This window comes from Oncorhynchus masou, chromosome 15 (assembly GCF_036934945.1).
Source record: "Oncorhynchus masou masou isolate Uvic2021 chromosome 15, UVic_Omas_1.1, whole genome shotgun sequence".
Lineage (NCBI taxonomy): Eukaryota > Metazoa > Chordata > Actinopteri > Salmoniformes > Salmonidae > Oncorhynchus > Oncorhynchus masou.
In genome coordinates, this window is record NC_088226.1 from 53262224 (window position 1) to 53282617 (window position 20394).

General features: G+C 54.7%; 1 protein-coding gene across 1 annotated transcript in view; it reads right to left on the minus strand.

Annotated features, from left to right (window-relative positions):
• LOC135556435 (ephrin type-B receptor 1-like) overlaps positions 1-6501 on the minus strand; it is a 180997-nt gene extending 174496 nt beyond the window's left edge. Inside the window, exon 1 of the mRNA XM_064989642.1 lies at positions 6305-6501. Within this exon, the coding sequence (XP_064845714.1) occupies positions 6305-6362 (58 nt within the window). The 5' untranslated portion in view covers positions 6363-6501. The remainder of the gene's footprint in view (positions 1-6304) is intronic.
• Positions 6502-20394: the final 13893 nt, after the last annotated feature.

A 20394-nucleotide genomic window follows, 5' to 3' on the forward strand; every position in this document is an offset into this window, starting at 1 on the left:
ATAGCAAACCCACTACCTCATCCCCATATTGTTATTTATCCTCTTGCTCTTTTGCACCCCAGTATCTCTACTTGCACATCATCATCTGCACATCTATCACTCCAGTGTTAATGCTATATTCTAATTATTTTTGCCTCAATGTCCTATTCAATTGCCTTACCTCCCATCTCTTCTACATTTGCACATACTGTACATAGATTTTTCTATTGTGTTATTGACTGTACGTTTGTTCATGTGTTGTTTTTGTCGCACTGCCTTGCTTTATCTTGGCCAGGTCGCAGTTGTAAATGAGAACTTGTTCTCAACTGGCCTACCTGGTTAAAAAAAAGGGTGTCTGCACATCTTGTCAATCCGTTCAATTTTATCCTGATATTGGTAAATCAACCCTAACAACAAGGTAATTGGCACCCCGATATCTCCCCTATAGCTTATTGATCACCAAGGGCCCAAAACAGTCAAATCACCATATTGCCCTGTGGATTTGCAATAGGATAAGAAATGCATCAAAGGTTCGGCTGTTAATTCAAATGTGTAATGTTCAGATGTCTTTCTTCTCCTGTGTTGTTCCATACACAGACTAATAAGAGACATCAACAATAGTGCCAGAAGTATGACAGCTGTAATTTCTCTCTCTCTCTCTCATTCTCCCTCTATCTCTCACACACTCTGAAGTCAAAATAAGTACACTACTGAGGTCATAAACCCAAAACAAAGCATTTAAGGCTCTAATAGGGATCTAAAATGGCCACTCAGGAAGATTCACGAGGTACGTAACAGCTTTATGGCATTGTTTCCTGGGTTCAAAAAGGAAATAAGGGCTGCAACATATTAAAATAACGAGGCTGTGAATCATGAGGGGAAAGAACTGGGTGGCAAAGTGTGTCCATGTTCACACCCACAGGGAGTCCGTCTATCCTTACAAGACAAGCAGGCTGAAAATCACATGATCAGCATTGTCCACTAAAACAGCAATGACACAATGTATTTCCTGTTCATCTACATTACTAGACATCTGAATACAAATAGGAAAGACAGAAGTAGAGATTGGCCCTCCAGTGCACTAGCAACTGGAAAGACTCTCACCCAGATGGGAACACTTAAAAAATATATATATATATTGAGTGATTCCTTACATAGCCACGGGAAGATGTTTGGGGGTGGGGGTGCTTAGTCTACACCAGACTTTGCATCACTAGTTGCTGAACCCTTTCTCTTCCCCACTAGGCTGGCCCTGCAGCCAAGATTGACAGCCAGTCTAACTCGGCTGCTCACTCCAGTATCGAGGAGGAAAGGAGGGCAGAGAAGAAGAGGGCTGTTGCGTTCTTTTTTTCAGTACTCCTGCTTCTTAAAAATCAATACCGAATTACCTGAAAATGCTTTTTTTCAGTTTACGTCAGCGTCAACTGCAGAGACTAAGAGGGGAGAGGGGGAAGAGGGGGAAGAGGGGGCAAGGTCATTACCAACTTCCTTACTTTATCACCTTCCACATTCCTACACACTTTTTTTCCATCATTCAAAACTTTTCCTCCCTCTGTTTCTACCACAAATCTGCTGTCCCTTGTTTTGCTCTCATTTTTCTGAAAGGGGAAAAGGGCATGCTGAACAGAGAACACCATAGATAGAATATAAGAACAGAACAGTGCCTGAGCATTCCTGAAAAGCAGCGAATAAAATTCTGCTGTATAATGTGCTCTGGGTGAATAGTTTCTAGCATTTGTTTTCTGAGTTTTATGGCTCTTGCAGTCATATGGATATTCACTGAGCAATCCTTCATTTGACCTATGACCTTTGTGGACCAGGACTAGCATGACATTAGAGATGAGGCACCCTTATCTTGAAGGGTGCCTAAATGGAAAGGACAGAAATAGGAAAGCGTGAAACACCAACGTATTTAGGCCTGCCTGGTCCACAATTATAAAGGCGAAGGAAAAAGAGAGAGAGACTTAAGCCTTACAACTCTTACCTCCCCTACCTACCTAATTAATTCGCTCCTGCCTCTTCTCCCTCCTCCTTTGGTCTAACACTCTCCTCTGTTGTCCTTTTGTAAACATGTATATTGACTACTATTCAATGTAATAATAGAATGTTTAAAAAACACAAAGCAAAGTCCGTAATCACAGACATTCAAACTTCAAACACAATATCAAAACAAAAACCAATTAGTCTTTTAGCCGGGGGGCTGTGAGGCACACAGAGAGCTCTGTTCGCCTTCACCAGGAGCTGCTGCTACCGCTACTGAAGACTTTAATTACCAGGAGAATGGATGAATGAATGACAGAGAGAGAGAGAGAGGAAACAGGCCCTGGAGCAGGTCCACGCAGACATAACAATGATTCTTTGTACGGACATAAGGCCCCTGTACCCTTATTACCCTTATGCTAAGCCCCCCTTTCCAAAGTCAAACAGGCTCAGGGGCCTCTCTCATTAGCCTGTGTCAGGGAGGAAGGGAGGGGCCTCCAATGCCACAGCTTTAAGCACCATCTGTCAGAGCAGCTCACAGATTACTGTACATAGCCCATCTATAATTTAGCCCAAACAACTACCTCTTCCCCTACTGTATTTATTTATTATTTAGCTCCTTTGCACCCCATTATTTCTCTCTCTACTTTGCACATTCTTCCACTGCAAATCTACCATTCCAGTGTTTTACTTGCTATATTGTATTTACTTCGCCACCATGGCCTTTTTTTGCCTTTACCTCCCTTATCTCACCTCATTTGCTCACATCGTATATAGACTTGTTTTTCAACTGTATTATTGACTGTATGTTTATTTTACTCCATGTGTAACTCTGTGTTGTTGTATGTGTCGAACTGCTTTGCTTTATCTTGGCCAGGTCGCAATTGTAAATGACAACTTGTTCTCAACTTGCATACCTGGTTAAATAAAGGTGAAATGTAAAAAAAAACACACAAAAACAGCACCGCCACCACAGCCAATGACACTCGCTCAGTGACTTACACAATCCACATCCCTCACGAACTCACCACCTCTCTCCCTCTCATGCTCTCCTCTCTGTCTCTTTTCTAACAGGCTTGGGGCCTGAGGGAGTCAGAGGGAGTCGGGATAAGGCTAGGCCTGGGAGTTATGGTTTTAAGTAGAGGCAGCATTAACAAGCTAGGGGATATTGTCCATTTATTGAAGGCTAGTTAATAATTAATGTCTTACATGCAAGCTCATTAAAACACAGGGTGATAGCGGGAACATGAGAGAAAAGAGGGAGATGAATAGAATACAAACGGACAGTTAGTGAGAGAAATATGCAGATGCGGTGAAAGAGAAAAGGAGGGAGGACCAGGAGGGCAAAAGATGAAAAGAGGAATGAAGAAAGACGACAAGGAAAATACTCATTAAAACACACTACGGATTAGATCAGAGCACTTGATTGTTTGGGTTTTTGGTGTCATTTGAATTCAGAAGACAAGTTGAAATATTCACACAATTAACTGTGGAGAATAAAAGGACAGACAAAGAGAGGGAGAAGAGAATTGAAGATCCAATGGTATGGTAGGGAGAGAATGAAGCAAAACAGAGAGCAGCACACCGACTGCCTGTGAGATCGTCACTGTTGTAAGGTTGTGAGAGTTATGCTCTGGACCAATCATCACTATAAAGTTGTTTCCCATAAACAGAGGCTTGTTTAATTACTTTATCAACCAGTTCATTAGGCAGCAATTTGCCTGCAACAGGCACCAGTTTTAATTAGGACACAGAGGATCGGTTAGAGAAAGTCCTTCTGAAGGACTGGCTTGATTGGCCACACCATACCCAATGCTCGACAAGGCCAAATAAAGCTTGGGCCAGCTCATTGACAAAGCCAGGTCTAATTCACTGATAGTCATTGTTTATGGCTAGATTGTCAAAGCAAGCTGTGGATATTTAATGACAATGACTGCCTAAACATTGGCCAACTCATTCATGGGGCCTGGCCACTAATAGGTGAACTAAGCAGTCCTCTACTGGGTCTGGCCCAAGGATTAGTCAGGTTATTGTCATAGCCAGGCAAATGGTAAGGGGCCTCACTATATGACCAGTCAACCCTAGTCCACATACTGAGTACAGGTTATACCTAACCACTCCTTTAGTCTTTTCAAAACCCTGCTGTGAAATACTGTATCAAATCAAAGATTAAATATTTGATACAGGGTTTTTTCTAACCATGGTGTATATCAGTGGATTGATCTATAAGAAACCTTAAAAAACAGAGACAAGGGCATTCGATTTGTGCCCAATTGACGGTCATTGGGTGCACCACAGATGCATGTTGGCAGCCTGGTCTCATAGTCTGGGCGTAACATAGTAAATGTAATCTTGGTCAAATCATATTAGTATGATACGTTGTATTTGTATGGTTACATAAGACAGAAGGTTACTTAAGACAAAAACAAAAGTAAGGTGGTTGGTTCTGGTGGAAGTAAGTAAGTAAGTAGCCTTGCACGAGACAGAATGGCTCATAGGAGCAGGATCCTATCTCCTGTTTCTGTAGCGTGAGGCAGCTTAATATACAAGTACACCCTCCTGAACAGGAAGTCAGTCTATCGCAGGGCCTTACCACCAATCAAACTCATTAATGCGGAGTGCCAAGCTGAGACGTAATGGGTCCAATTTTTACAGACTTTGGTGCAATTCAGCCAGGGATTGAACTCCCAACGTTCCAATCTCAGGGTGGACACTAAACATAAGGCCACTGAGTTGGTCAAGGCGCATTACGCGTGGATGGGTAAGCGTATTACGCGAATGTGTTTGAATCTCATCTCGGACAACTTTAGCATATTAGCTCATTAGCCACTTCACAACTTCTTACTAATTTCTAGCTACTTTGAAACTACTTAGCATGTTAGCTAACCCTTCTCCTAACCCAAACCTTAACCCTTTAACCTAATTCCTAACCCAGGGAAATCCATCCCTAGCAAACACAGCTGATTTGATCAAATTGCATTCTAAACTGAATATCATGATTAGGTGATTATTGGAGTCAGGTGTGTTAGCTGCGGCAAAACTGTGACACCAATCAGGCCCTTGAGGACTGGAATTGCCCATCCCTGCCCTAACTGAGCTAACATTAGTCCCAACAAATTGGAATTCCGAACATATACATTTAGGAAATTCTGAACATATTGTTCAAATTGCAATTAGCAACATATATGAATTGTAATTCGTAACTAAATGGATGGACATCCACAAATTAATACACACTATACTGAAAAATAACATATCAAACTAATTGGAGTGTCTCATATTTAGTTTACTATGTTATGTCTACCCCTGAGTCCAGGTTGGCGTTTGCTATGCTATTTACCACATCCATAGCTGATGATGCTTCACTGAGAGCGTCTAGGTATATCAATAAACCTGGTGAGACCAGCCCGACCTGTGGATTCTTCCCGAGTAGCCTACTCAAAAACATCCATATAGACAAAATCCACATTAAAGTTTAGTTTTTTGAAAACCAGACAATCGTTAACATGAGAGGAACAAACCCCGCAAACCTGAAGGAAACGTATCTAATAATATAGTGTGTCGAACAGATAGCATTTAGGGGATGACCTTCTCTACAGCTAACTTCTTGACAGGCACAGCTCCACATCAAAATGGGATTCAGTGAAGTCATAATTCATGGAGGTTTAGGGGGATATAGTCAAATAAATAAATCATTATAGGTACAATGCCTGTCACCCATCTAAAACATGACCAGTATGAAATATTCCATGGCGCACTGACTGACTGCATATCCTTCACCAGGGTGCCGGGGACTGGCTGTCGCACGCGTCCCTCATCTGTACTAGCCTATATTTCGGGGAGGTAATATCATATCAAATAATATTGGTGTAAATAATTCGTGTACTAGGCCTACAGATAGTTGCATTAACATTTAATTACCCCGCGGCATTTAATGATTGGTCATTAATTGAACAAAATTAACCAATTGAAGCCGATAACGCAAAGATGATATATATATATATATTTTTTTTTAATAATAAATGGATTCAGTGTTCATCGTGTAGCCTAATGATTGAAGGGAATGTGTGACCCAAAAGTCAAGGTCCACCATCGTCTGGTGGCAGTGGTAGGCTAAGCCCACCCTCGAACCTGGGTACCTCTGCCTGCCCTGCATCCATCTGAGGCGCCACGGAACCAGCCCCAAAGTTATCCCATCTAAGATCCTAATAGCTTTCCATTCCTTTAGAAGATAAAACATCCACGTGCTTACAATAGCCATGTTTATGTAACACATTGCGTTCAAACGCGCTCACACATAGCCATACAATATCATAACTAAAAAAGAGAAACTCCTATAATTTACCTTCCACTGCGTAAACCGTAGCAATCACGCATAAAATCGCAAACAAATCCACTGGCATGGCAAAGGTGGTCTGCCTTTCCTCTCCCTTTCAAAAAGGTGTAAACACAAGTCCTTCAGCTGCCACAGAATAGTATTCCACCAGTGCTTATTTTGAGTCACATTTCAAACCGTACTGTACGCAGTGTATGAAAACCTAATACTTGGAGGCTTGTGGCACGAAGGGAATAGGTGAAGCCGGATGCGAGAAAGACCTTGGGCCCCCTCCACTTCTCACACCCCTTGAACACCTCTTGGCCAATCACGGAAAGAAGATAGTGGATCTCAAACCAATCCCAGCAGAGGACCCGCTCAGAGTCCTACTAACATTTTCAAACTACTGAAAAGCCCCCGTGTTGCCTTGCGCTCATACTGAAGGGAAAGAGCAGCGACTAGTGGTCCAGAGAAAGTACTGCATGCACAGTTTCATCAAATTAATGTCAGTGATAAATGGTCTATGTAGATAATGTGATTGCATTTACCCTTTATTTCTCATCCTATTCCATAAATCTTAGCAGTCCATGATGTTTTATGGCTATGCATAGTCATGAGTTATTTCCATAGACCATGATGATATACTGAATTAATACCTGTAATATCTGTATTTGATGAGAACAAAACCCATCACATGCAGGACGGCGACCGAATCAATGCATATCTGCCTTCCTTTACGATAGACCAACTCGTTGATTAAGTAGGCTCATAGATTTATTAATGTTTTATGTCCTGCAAGAGACTATGGCAGATTTAAGAGTATTTTCCAACAACTGTGTCCATTACTGTGTCATCATGACTTTGCATAGGAATTTTGAACGGGTGCATTGAGGCGAAAAAGTGTTGGCCTATGAAATGGTTTGGATTTATGTGTGTAGTAGTGCAGTAGTTATACTATGAGATCGTATGACCCTGCAGTTGGATAACAGGGGAAAGACCACTTCGCCAGCCAATCAATCATGTTTAGCCTTCTTCACTTGAGGAAGAGAATAATGTTTGTGTGTGTGTGTGTGTGTGTGTGTGTGTGTGTGTGTGTGTGTGTGTGTGTGTGTGTGTGTGTGTGTGTGTGTGTGTGTGTGTGTGTGTGTGTGTGTGTGTGTGCGTGTGCGTGTGTGCGTGTGTGCGTGCGTGCGTGCGTGCGTGTGTGCGTGTGTGTGTGTGTGTGTGTGTGTCTGTGTACGTGGGTACGTGCGTACGTGCGTGTGTGTGTGTGTCTGCGTACGTGGGTACGTGCGTACGTGCGTGTGTGTGTGTGCATAACTCACACACTACAGAACATTGAGAATGCTGGCTAATTTGAATGTTTGTTACTTTCTTCTTGGTAATTCAATTATCATTTGTGTTTGTAACATGAATATTCCATAATTACAGGACATAAGTCAACTATAAGTGTATAAATCATTATTTTCTACCACTGATGTCCTCTATACCTTTCCCTTTCCCTATACAAACACCTTGAAAGTGGGTTGCCAGCATGAAAATTAATTGCGTGCCACTTCAATGTACTTGCTGCTATTTTCTAGAATCAAACTGGATTAATATAATAAGTATTTAGAAAAATGTAGAACACTTCACATTGTAATGGTAATTTGAGTAATAAGAATAAATAGTGTCTAAATGCATAGAGTGTTGCATTAAATGTAATATGTAAACATTTATTTCCCATTTTATATGTTAAATAATTTTGCGCATTGCATGGAATATACAATTACTTGCTGCCCTCACTAATTTTACTGTCCTCCTAAATGAGGGTGGAGAAGGCAAGAGCCTGTGACTCAGCAGCCCAGGCAGACAGACAGACCACACAATAATGTAGGCAGGGTGTGCCAACAGCCAGTGCTCTTCCCCCTCACATCCACTGTGCTCTTCCCCATCACACCCCACTGTGCTCTGTCCCCCGCCACTGTTCTCTGCCCCTTCACACCCTGCGTTTCTCTGCCCGCCTCACACCCCGCTGTGCTCTAACCCCTCACACCCCGCTGGGCTCTAACCCCTCACACCCCGCTGGGCTCTAACCCCTCACACCCCGCTGGGCTCTAACCCCTCACACCCCGCTGGGCTCTAACAAATCACACCCCGCTAAGCTCTAACCCCTCACACCCCGCTGGGCTCTGCGCCCTCACACCCCGCTGTGCTCTGCCCCCTCACACCCCGCTGTGCTCTGCCCCCTCACACCCCGCTGTGCTCTGCCCCCTCACACCCCGCTGTGCTCTGCCCCCTCACACCCCGCTGTGCTTTAACCCCTCACACCCCGCTGTGCTCTGCCATCTCACACCCCGCTGTGCTCTGCTCCCTCACATGCCACTGTTCTCTAACCCCTCACACCCCGCTGTGCTCTGCCCCCTCACACCCCACTGTGCTCTGCCCCCTCACACCCCACTGTTCTCTGACCCCTCACACCCCACTGTGCTCTGCCCCATCACACCCCACTGTGCTCTGCCCCCTCACACCCCGCTGTGCTCTGCCCCCTCACACCCCACTGTTCTCTGCCACCTCATACCCCACTGTGCTCTAACCCCTCACACCCCGCTGTGCTCTGCCCCCTCACACCCCACTGTTCTCTGCCCCCTCACACCCCGCTGTGCTCTGCTCCCTCACACCCCGCTGTGCTCTGCCCCCTCACACCCCGCTGTGCTCTGCCCCCTCACACCCCACTGTGCTCTGCTCCCTCACACGCCACTGTTCTCTAACCCCTCACACCCCGCTGTGCTCTGCCCCCTCACACCCCACTGTGCTCTGCAACCCTCACACCCCACTGTGCTCTTCCCCCTCACACCCCACTGTGCTTTGCCCCCTCACACCCGCTGTGTTCTGCCCCCTCACACCCCACTGTGCTCTGCCCACTCACACCCCGCTGTGCTCTAACCCCTCACAGCCCGCTGTGCTCTGCCCCCTCACACCCCACTGTTCTCTGCCCCCTCACACCCTGCTGTGCTCTGCTCCCTCACACCCTGCTGTGCTCTGCCCCCTCACACCACGCTGTGCTCTGCCCCCTCACACTCCACTGTGCTCTGTCCTCTCACACCCAGCTGTGCGTTAACCCCTCACACTCCACTGTGCTCTGTCCTCTCACACCCAGCTGTGCGTTATATCCTCTCACATCCCGCTGTGCTCTGCCCCCTCACACCAAGCAGTGCTCTAACCGCCGACACATCGCTGTTCTCTGCCCCCTCACACTCCACTGTTCTCTGCCCCATCACACTCCACTGTGGTCTGCACCCTCACACCCCACTGTTCTCTGCCCCCTCACATCCCACTGTTCTCTGCCCCCTCACACCCCGCTGTGCTCTGCCCCCTCACACCCCGCTGTGCTCTGCCCCCTCACACCCCGCTGTGCTCTGCCCCCTCACACCCCGCTGTGCTTTAACCCCTCACACCCCGCTGTGCTCTGCCATCTCACACCCCGCTGTGCTCTGCTCCCTCACATGCCACTGTTCTATAACCCCTCACACCCCGCTGTGCTCTGCCCCCTCACACCCCACTGTGCTCTGCCCCCTCACACCCCGCTGTGCTCTGCCCCCTCACACCCCGCTGTGCTTTAACCCCTCACACCCCGCTGTGCTCTGCCATCTCACACCCCGCTGTGCTCTGCTCCCTCACATGCCACTGTTCTCTAACCCCTCACACCCCGCTGTGCTCTGCCCCCTCACACCCCACTGTTCTCTGCCCCCTCACACCCCACTGTTCTCTGCCCCCTCATACTCCACTGTTCTCTGCCCCCTCACACTCCACTGTGCTCTGCCCCCTCACACCGCACTGTTCTCTGCCCCCTCACATCCCACTGTTCTCTGCCCCCTCAAGCCCCGCTGTGCTCTAACCACTCACACATTGCTGTTCTCTGCCCCCTCACACTCCACTGTGCTCTGCCCCCTCACACCCCACTGTTCTCTGCCCCCTCACACCCCACTGTGCTCTGCTCCCTCACACCCTGCTGTGCTCTGCCCCCTCACACCACGCTGTGCTCTGCCCCCTCACACTCCACTGTGCTCTGTCCTCTCACACCCAGCTGTGCGTTAACCCCTCACACTCCACTGTGCTCTGTCCTCTCACACCCAGCTGTGCGTTATATCCTCTCACATCCCGCTGTGCTCTGCCCCCTCACACCAAGCAGTGCTCTAACCACCGACACATCGCTGTTCTCTGCCCCCTCACACTCCACTGTTCTCTGCCCCATCACACTCCACTGTGGTCTGCACCCTCACACCCCACTGTTCTCTGCCCCCTCACATCCCACTGTTCTCTGCCCCCTCACACCCCGCTGTGCTCTGCCCCCTCACACCCCGCTGTGCTCTGCCCCCTCACACCCCGCTGTGCTCTGCCCCCTCACACCCCGCTGTGCTTTAACCCCTCACACCCCGCTGTGCTCTGCCATCTCACACCCCGCTGTGCTCTGCTCCCTCACATGCCACTGTTCTCTAACCCCTCACACCCCGCTGTGCTCTGCCCCCTCACACCCCACTGTGCTCTGCCCCCTCACACCCCACTGTGCTCTGCCCCCTCACACCCCACTGTTCTCTGCCCCCTCACACCCCGCTGTGCTCTGCTCCCTCACACCCCGCTGTGCTCTGCCCCCTCACACCCCGCTGTGCTCTGCCCCCTCACACCCCACTGTGCTCTGCTCCCTCACACCCCGCTGTGCTCTGCCCCCTCACACCCCACTGTTCTCTGCCCCCTCACACCCCGCTGTGCTCTGCTCCCTCACACCCCGCTGTGCTCTGCCCCCTCACACCCCGCTGTGCTCTGCCCCCTCACACCCCACTGTGCTCTGCTCCCTCACACGCCACTGTTCTCTTCCCCCTCACACCCCGCTGTGCTCTGCCCCCTCACACCCCACTGTGCTCTGCAACCCTCACACCCCACTGTGCTCTTCCCCTCACACCCCACTGTGCTTTGCCCCCTCACACCCGCTGTGTTCTGCCCCCTCACACCCCACTGTGCTCTGCCCACTCACACCCCGCTGTGCTCTAACCCCTCACAGCCCGCTGTGCTCTGCCCCCTCACACCCCACTGTTCTCTGCCCCCTCACACCCTGCTGTGCTCTGCTCCCTCACACCCTGCTGTGCTCTGCCCCCTCACACCACGCTGTGCTCTGCCCCCTCACACTCCACTGTGCTCTGTCCTCTCACACCCAGCTGTGCGTTAACCCCTCACACTCCACTGTGCTCTGTCCTCTCACACCCAGCTGTGCGTTATATCCTCTCACATCCCGCTGTGCTCTGCCCCCTCACACCAAGCAGTGCTCTAACCACCGACACATCGCTGTTCTCTGCCCCCTCACACTCCACTGTTCTCTGCCCCATCACACTCCACTGTGGTCTGCACCCTCACACCCCACTGTTCTCTGCCCCCTCACACCCCACTGTTCTCTGCCCCCTCACACCCCGCTGTGCTCTGCCCCCTCACACCCCGCTGTGCTCTGCCCCCTCACACCCCGCTGTGCTCTGCCCCCTCACACCCCGCTGTGCTTTAACCCCTCACACCCCGCTGTGCTCTGCCATCTCACACCCCGCTGTGCTCTGCTCCCTCACATGCCTCTGTTCTCTAACCCCTCACACCCCGCTGTGCTCTGCCCCCTCACACCCCTCTGTGCTCTGCCCCCTCACACCCCACTGTGCTCTGCCCCCTCACACCCCACTGTTCTCTGACCCCTCACACCCCACTGTGCTCTGCCCCCTCACACCCCACTGTGCTCTGCCCCCTCACACCCCGCTGTGCTCTGCCCCCTCACACCCCACTTTTCTCTGCCACCTCATACCCCACTGTGCTCTAACCCTCACACCCCGCTGTGCTCTGCCCCCTCACACCCCACTGTTCTCTGCCCCCTCACACCCCGCTGTGCTCTGCTCCCTCACACCCCGCTGTGCTCTGCCCCCTCACACCCCGCTGTGCTCTGCCCCCTCACACCCCACTGTGCTCTGCTCCCTCACACGCCACTGTTCTCTAACCCCTCACACCCCGCTGTGCTCTGCCCCCTCACACCCCACTGTGCTCTGCAACCCTCACACCCCACTGTGCTCTTCCCCCTCACACCCCACTGTGCTTTGCCCCCTCACACCCGCTGTGTTCTGCCCCCTCACACCCCACTGTGCTCTGCCCACTCACACCCCGCTGTGCTCTAACCCCTCACAGCCCGCTGTGCTCTGCCCCCTCACACCCCACTGTTCTCTGCCCCCTCACACCCTGCTGTGCTCTGCTCCCTCACACCCTGCTGTGCTCTGCCCCCTCACACCACGCTGTGCTCTGCCCCCTCACACTCCACTGTGCTCTGTCCTCTCACACCCAGCTGTGCGTTAACCCCTCACACTCCACTGTGCTCTGTCCTCTCACACCCAGCTGTGCGTTATATCCTCTCACATCCCGCTGTGCTCTGCCCCCTCACACCAAGCAGTGCTCTAACCGCCGACACATCGCTGTTCTCTGCCCCCTCACACTCCACTGTTCTCTGCCCCATCACACTCCACTGTGGTCTGCACCCTCACACCCCACTGTTCTCTGCCCCCTCACATCCCACTGTTCTCTGCCCCCTCACATCCCACTGTTCTCTGCCCCCTCACACCCCGCTGTGCTCTAACCCCTCACACATTGCTGTTCTCTGCCCCCTCACACTCCACTGTTCTCTACCTCCTCACACCCCACTGTTCTCTGCCCCCTCACACCCCACTGTTCTCTGCCCCCTCACACCCCACTGTTCTCTGCCCCCTCACACCCCACTGTTCTCTGCCCCCTCATACTCCACTGTTCTCTGCCCCCTCACACTCCACTGTGCTCTGCCCCCTCACACCGCACTGTTCTCTGCCCCCTCACATCCCACTGTTCTCTGCCCCCTCAAGCCCCGCTGTGCTCTAACCACTCACACATTGCTGTTCTCTGCCCCCTCACACTCCACTGTGCTCTGCCCCCTCACACCCCACTGTTCTCTGCCCCCTCACACCCCACTGTGCTCTGCCCCCCCACACCCCACTGTTCTCTGCCAACTCACACCCCGCTGTTCTCTGCCCCCTCACACCCTGCTTTGCTCTGCCCTCTCACACCTTGCTGTGCTCTAACCCCTCACACTCCACTGTGCTCTGTCCTCTCACACCCAGCTGTGCGTTATAACCTCTCACACCCCACTGTGCTCTGCCCCCTCACACCCCACTGTGCTCTAACCCCTCACACCCCGCTGTGCTCTGCTCCCTCACACCCCGCTGTGCTCTGCCCCTCACACGCCGCTGTGCTCTGCCCCCCCACACCCCGCTGTGCTCTGCCCCCTCACACCCCACTGTGCTCTGCTCCCTCACACGCCACTGTTCTCTAACCCCTCACACCCCGCTGTGCTCTGCCCCCTCACACCCAACTGTGCTCTGCCCCCTCACACCCAACTGTGCTCTTCCCCCTCACACCCCACTGTGCTTTGCCCCCTCACACCCACTGTGCTCTGCCCCCTCACACCCCGCTGTGCTCTGCCCACTCACACCCCGCTGTGCTCTAACCCCTCACAGCCCGCTGTGCTCTGCCCCCTCACACCCCACTGTTCTCTGCCCCCTCACACCCTGCTGTGCTCTGCTCCCTCACACCCTGCTGTGCTCTGCCCCCTCACACCCCGCTGTGCTCTGCCCCCTCACACCCTGCTGTGCTCTGCCCTCTCACACCCTGCTGTGCTCTAACCCCTCACACTCCACTGTGCTCTGTCCTCTCACACCCAGCTGTGCGTTATAACCTCTCACATCCCGCTGTGCTCTGCCCCCTCACACCAAGCAGTGCTCTAACCGCCGACACATCGCTGTGCTCTGCCCCCTCACACTCCACTGTTCTCTGCCCCATCACACTCCACTGTGGTCTGCACCCTCACACCCTGCTGTGCTCTTCCCCCTCACACCCCGCTGTGCTCTGCCCCCTCACACCCTGCTGTGCTCTGCCCTCTCACACCACGCTGTGCTCTAACCCCTCACACATCGCTGTTCTCTGCCCCCTCACACTCCACTGTTCTCTACCCCCTCACACCCCACTGTTCTCTGCCCCCTCACACCCCACTGTTCTCTGCCCCCTCACACCCCACTGTTCTCTGCCCCCTCACACTCCACTGTGCTCTGCCCCCTCACACCCCACTGTGCTCTGCCCCCTCACATCCCACTGTTCTCTGCCCCCTCAAGCCCCGCTGTGCTCTAACCACTCACACATTGCTGTTCTCTGCCCCCTCACACTCCACTGTGCTCTGCCCCCTCACACCCCACTGTTCTCTGCCCCCTCACACCCCACTGTTCTCTGCCCCCCCACACCCCACTGTTCTCTGCCCCCCCACACCCCACTGTTCTCTGCCAACTCACACCCCGCTGTTCTCTGCCCCCTCACACCCTGCTTTGCTCTGCCCTCTCACACCCTGCTGTGCTCTAACCCCTCACACTCCACTGTGCTCTGTCCTCTCACACCCAGCTGTGCGTTAACCCCTCACACTCCACTGTGCTCTGTCCTCTCACACCCAGCTGTGCGTTATAACCTCTCACACCCCACTGTGCTCTGCCCCCTCACACCCCACTGTGCTCTAACCCCTCACACCCCACTGTGCTCTAACCCCTCACACCCCACTGTGCTCTGCCCCCTCACACCCCACTGTGCTCTAACCCCTCACACCCCACTGTGCTCTAACCCCTCACACCCCGCTGTGCTCTGCTCCCTCACACCCCGCTGTGCTCTGCCCCTCACACGCCACTGTGCTCTGCCCCCTCACACCCCACTGTGCTCTGCTCCCTCACACACCACTGTTCTCTAACCACTCACACCCCGCTGTGCTCTGCCCCCTCACACCCAACTGTGCTCTGCTCCCTCACACCCCACTGTGCTCTTCCCCCTCACACCCCACTGTGCTTTGCCCCCTACACCCGCTCTGCTCTGCCCCCTCACACCCCGCTGTGCTCTGCCCCCTCACACCCCGCTGTGCTCTGCCCACTCACACCCCGCTGTGCTCTAACCCCTCACAGCCTGCTGTGCTCTGCCCCCTCACACCCTGCTGTGCTCTGCTCCCTCACACCCTGCTGTGCTCTGCCCTCTCACACCCTGCTGTGCTCTGCCCCCTCACACCCTGCTGTGCTCTGCCCCCTCACAGCCCGCTGTGCTCTGCCCCCTCACACCCTGCTGTGCTCTGCCCCCTCACACCCTGCTGTGCTCTGCCCTCTCACACCCTGCTGTGCTCTAACCCCTCACACTCCACTGTGCTCTGTCCTCTCACACCCAGCTGTGCGTTAACCCCTCACACTCCACTGTGCTCTGTCCTCTCACACCCAGCTGTGCGTTATAACCTCTCACATCCCGCTGTGCTCTGCCCCCTCACACCAAGCAGTGCTCTAACCGCCGACACATCGCTGTTCTCTGCCCCCTCACACTCCACTGTTCTCTGCCCCATCACACTCCACTGTGGTCTGCACCCTCACACCCCACTGTTCTCTGCCCCCTCACATCTCACTGTTCTCTGCCCCCTCACACCCCACTGTGCTTTGCCCCCTCACACCCGCTGTGCTCTGCCCCCTCACACCCAACTGTGCTCTTCCCCCTCACACCCCACTGTGCTTTGCCCCCTCACACCCACTGTGCTCTGCCCCCTCACACCCCGCTGTGCTCTGCCCACTCACACCCCGCTGTGCTCTAACCCCTCACAGCCCGCTGTGCTCTGCCCCCTCACACCCCACTGTTCTCTGCCCCCTCACACCCTGCTGTGCTCTGCTCCCTCACACCCTGCTGTGCTCTGCCCCCTCACACCCCGCTGTGCTCTGCCCCCTCACACCCTGCTGTGCTCTGCCCTCTCACACCCTGCTGTGCTCTAACCCCTCACACTCCACTGTGCTCTGTCCTCTCACACCCAGCTGTGCGTTATAACCTCTCACATCCCGCTGTGCTCTGCCCCCTCACACCAAGCAGTGCTCTAACCGCCGACACATCGCTGTGCTCTGCCCCCTCACACTCCACTGTTCTCTGCCCCATCACACTCCACTGTGGTCTGCACCCTCACACCCTGCTGTGCTCTGCCCCCTCACACCCCGCTGTGCTCTGCCCCCTCACACCCCGCTGTGCTCTGCCCTCTCACACCACGCTGTGCTCTAACCCCTCACACATCGCTGTTCTCTGCCCCCTCACACTCCACTGTTCTCTACCCCCTCACACCCCACTGTTCTCTGCCCCCTCACACCCCACTGTTCTCTGCCCCCTCACACCCCACTGTTCTCTGCCCCCTCACACCCCACTGTTCTCTGCCCCCTCACACCCCACTGTGCTCTGCCCCCTCACATCCCACTGTTCTCTGCCCCCTCAAGCCCCGCTGTGCTCTAACCACTCACACATTGCTGTTCTCTGCCCCCTCACACTCCACTGTGCTCTGCCCCCTCACACCCTACTGTTCTCTGCCCCCTCACACCCCACTGTTCTCTGCCCCCCCACACCCCACTGTTCTCTGCCCCCCCACACCCCACTGTTCTCTGCCAACTCACACCCCGCTGTTCTCTGCCCCCTCACACCCTGCTTTGCTCTGCCCTCTCACACCCTGCTGTGCTCTAACCCCTCACACTCCACTGTGCTCTGTCCTCTCACACCCAGCTGTGCGTTAACCCCTCACACTCCACTGTGCTCTGTCCTCTCACACCCAGCTGTGCGTTATAACCTCTCACACCCCACTGTGCTCTGCCCCCTCACACCCCACTGTGCTCTAACCCCTCACACCCCACTGTGCTCTAACCCCTCACACCCCGCTGTGCTCTGCCCCCTCACACCCCACTGTTCTCTGCCCCCTCACACCCCACTGTTCTCTGCCCCCCCACACCCCACTGTTCTCTGCCCCCCCACACCCCACTGTTCTCTGCCAACTCACACCCCGCTGTTCTCTGCCCCCTCACACCCTGCTTTGCTCTGCCCTCTCACACCCTGCTGTGCTCTAACCCCTCACACTCCACTGTGCTCTGTCCTCTCACACCCAGCTGTGCGTTAACCCCTCACACTCCACTGTGCTCTGTCCTCTCACACCCAGCTGTGCGTTATAACCTCTCACACCCCACTGTGCTCTGCCCCCTCACACCCCACTGTGCTCTAACCCCTCACACCCCACTGTGCTCTAACCCCTCACACCCCGCTGTGCTCTGCTCCCTCACACCCCGCTGTGCTCTGCCCCTCACACGCCACTGTGCTCTGCCCCCCCACACGCCGCTGTGCTCTGCCCCCTCACACCCCGCTGTGCTCTGCTCCCTCACACCCCGCTGTGCTCTGCCCCTCACACGCCACTGTGCTCTGCCCCCCCACACGCCGCTGTGCTCTGCCCCCTCACACCCCACTGTGCTCTGCTCCCTCACACACCACTGTTCTCTAACCCCTCACACCCCGCTGTGCTCTGCCCCCTCACACCCAACTGTGCTCTGCTCCCTCACACCCCACTGTGCTCTTCCCCCTCACACCCCACTGTGCTTTGCCCCCTCACACCCGCTGTGCTCTGCCCCCTCACACCCCGCTGTGCTCTGCCCCCTCACACCCCGCTGTGCTCTGCCCACTCACACCCCGCTGTGCTCTAACCCCTCACAGCCTGCTGTGCTCTGCCCCCTCACACCCTGCTGTGCTCTGCTCCCTCACACCCTGCTGTGCTCTGCCCTCTCACACCCTGCTGTGCTCTGCCCCCTCACACCCTGCTGTGCTCTGCCCCCTCACAGCCCGCTGTGCTCTGCCCCCTCACACCCTGCTGTGCTCTGCCCCCTCACACCCTGCTGTGCTCTGCCCTCTCACACCCTGCTGTGCTCTAACCCCTCACACTCCACTGTGCTCTGTCCTCTCACACCCAGCTGTGCGTTAACCCCTCACACTCCACTGTGCTCTGTCCTCTCACACCCAGCTGTGCGTTATAACCTCTCACATCCCGCTGTGCTCTGCCCCCTCACACCAAGCAGTGCTCTAACCGCCGACACATCGCTGTTCTCTGCCCCCTCACACTCCACTGTTCTCTGCCCCATCACACTCCACTGTGGTCTGCACCCTCACACCCCACTGTTCTCTGCCCCCTCACATCTCACTGTTCTCTGCCCCCTCACACCCCGCTGTGCTCTAACCCCTCACACATCGCTGTTCTCTGCCCGCTCACACTCCACTGTTCTCTACCCCCTCACACAACCCACTGTTCTCTGCCCCCTCACACCCCACTGTTCTCTGCCCCCTCACACCCCACTGTTCTCTGCCCCCTCACACCCCACTGTTCTCTGCCCCCTCACACCGCACTGTTCTCTGCCCCCTCACATCCCGCTGTTCTCTGCCCCCTCACACCCCGCTGTGCTCTAACCACTCACACATCGCTGTTCTCTGCCCCCTCACACTCCACTGTGCTCTGCCCCCTCACACCCCACTGTTCTCTGCCCCCTCACACCCCACTGTGCTCTGCCCCCTCACACCCCGCTGTGCTCTGTCCTCTCACATCCCGCTGTGCTCTGTCCTCTCACATCCCGCTGTTCTCTGACCCCTGACAAATCGCTGCTCTCTGCCCCCTCACACCCCGCTGTGCTCTGCCCCCTCACACCCCACTGTTCTCGGACCCCTCACACCCCACTGTGCTCTGCCCCCTCACACCCCGCTGTGCTCTGTCCTCTCACACCCCGCTGTGCTCTAACCCCTGACACATCGCTGCTCTCTGCCCCCTCACACCCCCCTCACACTCTGCCCCCTCACACCCCGCTGTGCTCTGTCCTCTCACATCCCGCTGTGCTCTGTCCTCTCACATCCCGCTGTTCTCTGCCCCCTCACACCCCACTGTTCTCTGCCCCCTCACACCGCACTGTTCTCTGCCCCCTCACATCCCGCTGTTCTCTGCCCCCTCACACCCCGCTGTGCTCTAACCACTCACACCCCGCTGTGCTCTGCCCCCTCACACATCGCTGTTCTCTGCCCCCTCACACTCCGCTGTTCTCTGCCCCCTCACACTCCACTGTTCTCTGCCCCCTCACACTCCACTGTGCTCTGCCCCCTCACACCCCGCTGTGCTCTAACCATTCACACCCCGCTGTTCTCTGACCCCTGACACATCGCTGCTCTCTGCCCCCTCACACCCCACTGTTCTCTGCCCCCTCACACCCCACTGTGCTCTGCTCCCTCACACACCACTGTTCTCTAACCCCTCACACCCCGCTGTGCTCTGCCCCCTCACACCCAACTGTGCTCTGCTCCCTCACACCCCACTGTGCTCTTCCCCCTCACACCCCACTGTGCTTTGCCCCCTCACACCCGCTGTGCTCTGCCCCCTCACACCCCGCTGTGCTCTGCCCCCTCACACCCCGCTGTGCTCTAACCACTCACAGCCTGCTGTGCTCTGCCCCCTCACACCCTGCTGTGCTCTGCCCACTCACACCCCGCTGTGCTCTAACCACTCACAGCCTGCTGTGCTCTGCCCCCTCACACCCTGCTGTGCTCTGCTCCCTCACACCCTGCTGTGCTCTGCCCTCTCACACCCTGCTGTGCTCTGCCCCCTCACACCCTGCTGTGCTCTGCCCCCTCACAGCCCGCTGTGCTCTGCCCCCTCACACCCTGCTGTGCTCTGCCCCCTCACACCCTGCTGTGCTCTGCCCTCTCACACCCTGCTGTGCTCTAACCCCTCACACTCCACTGTGCTCTGTCCTCTCACACCCAGCTGTGCGTTAACCCCTCACACTCCACTGTGCTCTGTCCTCTCACACCCAGCTGTGCGTTATAACCTCTCACATCCCGCTGTGCTCTGCCCCCTCACACCAAGCAGTGCTCTAACCGCCGACACATCGCTGTTCTCTGCCCCCTCACACTCCACTGTTCTCTGCCCCATCACACTCCACTGTGGTCTGCACCCTCACACCCCACTGTTCTCTGCCCCCTCACATCTCACTGTTCTCTGCCCCCTCACACCCCGCTGTGCTCTAACCCCTCACACATCGCTGTTCTCTGCCCGCTCACACTCCACTGTTCTCTACCCCCTCACACAACCCACTGTTCTCTGCCCCCTCACACCCCACTGTTCTCTGCCCCCTCACACCCCACTGTTCTCTGCCCCCTCACACCCCACTGTTCTCTGCCCCCTCACACCGCACTGTTCTCTGCCC